Source organism: Austrofundulus limnaeus, unplaced genomic scaffold (assembly GCF_001266775.1).
Source record: "Austrofundulus limnaeus strain Quisiro unplaced genomic scaffold, Austrofundulus_limnaeus-1.0 Scaffold479, whole genome shotgun sequence".
NCBI classification, from domain to species: domain Eukaryota; kingdom Metazoa; phylum Chordata; class Actinopteri; order Cyprinodontiformes; family Rivulidae; genus Austrofundulus; species Austrofundulus limnaeus.
In genome coordinates, this window is record NW_013952881.1 from 303484 (window position 1) to 307777 (window position 4294).

Sequence of the window (4294 nt, forward strand, 5' to 3'; positions counted from 1 at the left end):
GCCTCGCACCGAGGACCTATCCACGTCATCATTTACCCAGAATGCTTTGCGTGTAAATAAAATGGCTCGGCCCATGTTAAAATTAAATTTTTTAATTTACAAAACTAAACAGCCTACAGTATTTTACAGACTATATTTTACAGTTAAAATAAATTTTATCAAATAATTCTAAACAGGTTGCCTTCAGGCCCAGGCCTCCCTTGAAAAAGCGATCTGAGATCTCAATGGGACTTGCCTGGTTAAATAACAGTAAATAAAATAATAAAATAATAATGTTACAGCTAATCGTGGATCCTTTAAGAATTACTCCTACACTTGACTTAAAGTTAGACTGAGACGCTTGATTACTGTTTTTTACTCTCAGCTTTTAACTAAGAATTTACACTTAAGTCCACTCTTAGCAGCATTTTTAAGAGTAATTCTAAGAAGTTTGATAAATACGGGCCCTGATCTCCTCACACCTGTCTGTACTCCAGCTGCTTCCATTTTCCACTCAACCTTTGCTCTATTTAACCAGTCCTTCTTCACCACTTCCTTATTTGGTTGTTTTCCTGGTTTCTCCCTGCGTCTCACGTGGTTTTTGTTATTCATGTAGTCATCGAAACGTTGGTACTTTCTTTAATAAAGATCTTTTGTTTGATTCCTCATGCTGTTCCTGCATCACTGGGTCCAATCTTGCCACAACCTTCACAACAATTAACTTAAATTGCTGCAAAATGCTTATTTGTACAACATAAATTTTACAGCCTTTTTTAGCTTCAATCCAAACTTTTTCAAGTTCAAGTTCAGTTTATTTATATAGCGCCAAGTCACAACATATGTTGTCTCAGGACACTGTACATAAAAATAATAATCTAAAGAAGAAACCTACAGATTGTGTTGAATCACTTCATCACAGTCTCCCATCCTGAACAAACAGTGGAGAGGAAAAACTCCCTGCTAATCAGGAAGAAACCTCCAGCAGAACCAGGCTCAGGACAGATGGTCATCTGCCTCGACCGATTTTTGAAAATATGTTGCTGCCATTAAATCCAAATGTTGAATTTTTCTTAAAATTGAAACAGATTTTTACTTTAAACATTTGATATGTTCACTTWGTTCCGTGGTGAATTTATCTTGGATTTAAGGAAGGACCAGTAAACTTTTATTTTATTTTCACACATCCATTTTTTGTTGTAAATCAAGATTTGCAATTAAGACTTTACCTTCAATCAAGTTGTCAGACTGCCTAAATAATCCATCCAGATCCAGAAGCGAGGGTAAAATTTTAAAGTTGGACATGGAATGCCTCAAATCCCCTGATAACACCAACTGGGAGTTTTTAAAAGACCCCTTAACCAGAGCCAGTAAAGTTTCYTGTCCCTGTGTGAAGGAGCTATTCAAAAACATTCTGGAAGTGACAGAAAAGAGGCAGAATTAAAATGAAAATCTAAAAACAGACCACATATAGTTAATGATGTTGTTACAGGCCTCGGAGTATTATTAGAACAACTAAATAACAGAGGACAGACCTGTCTGAGGACATGTTGGCAGCCATGTTTAAATGCAGGACAGGGACTGCTGGCAGCAGGTTCTGGGACAGATTCAGTCTCAGTCCCAGCGCTCTGTCTCCTCTCCAGATGGAATGGGACATCTGGGCATCCAGCATCACTCTGTCTCTTCCATCAGTCTTTATGAACACCGTGCTGCTCTTTTTCCCAGACACCATTGTCTCTGCAGTGGCTCTTACCTCCATGAGGTGAATAGTTGAATCACATAAAAATGCTTCAGTGATTGATTGCATCGTGTTATAAAACCATTAGCTGCATCACAAAAGCAACTCACTTCTAATGTTTTGGGAATTTTTGATTTGAAGGGATGTCTGATAGATGAAAGCAGGGTGACTCTGTCTGATGTTCTGTTCAGCTTTACTGAAAGCTGGAAAATAAAAATGTGTTGTTTCTCAGTAAACAAACAATAAACATGTTTTTCTTTTACTCACTTGACATTCCTTTTGCTCCACTCTCAGTTTCCCTCTGGCCTGACAATCAAATCCAGTGTTGTTTTTTTGGTTCCAGCTCATATCCCCCTCCATTACAGCTGAGGAGGGAAGCTGCAGCTGGAACAGCAACAACAACAACAAAATGTTCAGTTTTTCACCTTCAAACACTGCTGACTGCAGTTATAATGCTTTGTGTAAATCAGCATGATGTGTATTATAGCTGTCATTACATTGCTGTTACATATAATCCATTGTTAGCAAATAAACAGCTGAAGGCCCAGTCCCAATACTTGCACTACACCCTTCGACCCTCTGGGCTCTGGGGCCACATGTGGCTCTTTGGTCCCTCTGCAGTGGCTCTTTGAAAATGTGACCAAACATAACAGAATTTTTTTTGGTTTTTCATACTCACAACACTAATAAATTTTATGCAAATATGTAATCAGTACTACTACTGCAAAAAGTAAAATATGTTAGCTTATGCTAGCCTGTTTTCTACCTAAACAATCCAACTTCTTTCTATAATCTTTCTCTCAAATCAGGGTTATCTTTAAACAACTTTAGGACTATATAATAAGAATTAGGAAAAAATGTCTGACTAGTTCAGCTGCACTAGTTTTTATTAAATTCTGTATAAACTATAATCAGTATTGTTCTTGTGCATGAATGTTTTTTTTTCTTCAGTCTTCAAGTGTAAAAATAATAATAAATAATCCGGCCCGCGGGCCGGTGGGTTTTCAGTTTGATCCTCTGCTCCGTATGTCTCAGTCGTGTCATTGATCAAGACACTTCACCCACCCTGCCTACTGATGGTTGGTCAGAGGGTCCGGTGGCACCGGTGCATGGCAGCCCCACCTCAGTCAGTGTGCCCCAGGGCAGCTGTGGCTACAGTGTAGCTTACCATCATCAGTGTGTGAATGTGTGTGAAAGTGCTTTAGGATCCATATGGACTTGATAAAACTCTAGAAAAGTTCAAGCCATTTACCATTCTTTTCAATAAATTGTTTTCCTCCAGCTTCTCCATTTTCTACTAAGACAGGTTGATGTCATGTTTGGTGCATCTTAACACATCCAATTGTTTCATGTGTTTTCTGTGTATTCTTGTATTCCATCACACATACAGTAAGTATTTCTACTTSTTAACATGGACAGGTGTTAGTAAAGTGGTAACCCTAAAACCTTTTCATTCATTTTCTAATGTGTATTATTCATATTAAATACGATGACTCTGATCCCTGTGAATTAGAACAAGGATCTAAAGTAAATATAAATGTAAATGTTTGTGCTATAAGGAGACTGACCTGCAGCTGGTGGATGAAGTTGGCTCTAACTTTTATAGCTTGTTGGTTTGATCGCAAAGTGTTCAGCTGAAGTTGCCCAAAAATATTCAGTTTCTCTTTGTTCCCAAGTCGTAACCTCCCTCGTACATCTCTGTGGGTCTGAAGAATAACACAAGGAACATTTATTTAAAACATACATGTCATGCTTTATTCTACAGTATATGACATTCTGCCTGGCACAGGATTTATCCCACATAAACATCTTTACACGCTTCTGAGAGAAATGTGTCACAGATTAACTTGTTTATGAGTTTACACACTGCTGTGGATTGCTCTGAAACAGTTTACCTGGTTCTTGGTTAGAGTCACACACATTTCTGAGTCTGATGGAATCAAGTCAGAGCTGAATGGATGGATCAGTTCAGAACAAACCTGCACAATAAAACACATACAATTAATATTTTTGTTGATTTAAAAAAAGCGCTTGATACTATTAACCATAGTATTCTTTTTGAAAAGTTAAATATGGTATTTGAGGACTTGCATTACAGTGGGTATCTAGTTATTTGGAAAATAGAAAACAATTTGTAGAAATAAATAATGTAAGATCTGAGTTTTGTAACATCTCATGTGGAGTGCCTCAGGGTTCCATTCTCAGACATAAGTTATTTATTTTGTATGTGAACGATTTGGTAAATGTATCAGATCTTTTTGGGAGTGTTCTATTTGCTGATGATGCAACATTCTTTTGTTCCGGTAATGATATTGAACAAATGTTGGACATGATACAGACAGAATTCATGAAAATACAATGTTGGTTTCAACTTAATAAATTATCATTAAACTTGGATAAGACAAACTATATGATTTTCTGTAACAATAAGAGAACTATAGAAGTTTTATTTAAAATTGATGATGTTGAGATCTGTAGAGTCAGTGAAGGGAAGTTTTTAGGTGTCCTTACTGATGAAAAACTGACATGGAAAAATCATATAAATATTTTAAGAACAAAAATAGCCAAATCAATTGGAGT

The 4294-nt window shown here is 36.9% G+C and overlaps 1 protein-coding gene across 1 annotated transcript in view; it reads right to left on the minus strand.

The window, feature by feature from the left end:
* The window catches only part of LOC106529956 (uncharacterized), a gene marked incomplete at its 3' end in the record, with an annotated part of 69553 nt that overhangs the window by 27299 nt on the left and 37960 nt on the right, over window positions 1-4294 (minus strand). Inside the window, 6 exon segments of the mRNA XM_014025492.1 lie at window positions 1206-1390; window positions 1512-1729; window positions 1825-1917; window positions 1982-2098; window positions 3283-3420; window positions 3610-3693. Coding sequence (XP_013880946.1) covers window positions 1206-1390; window positions 1512-1729; window positions 1825-1917; window positions 1982-2098; window positions 3283-3420; window positions 3610-3693 — 835 coding nt within the window.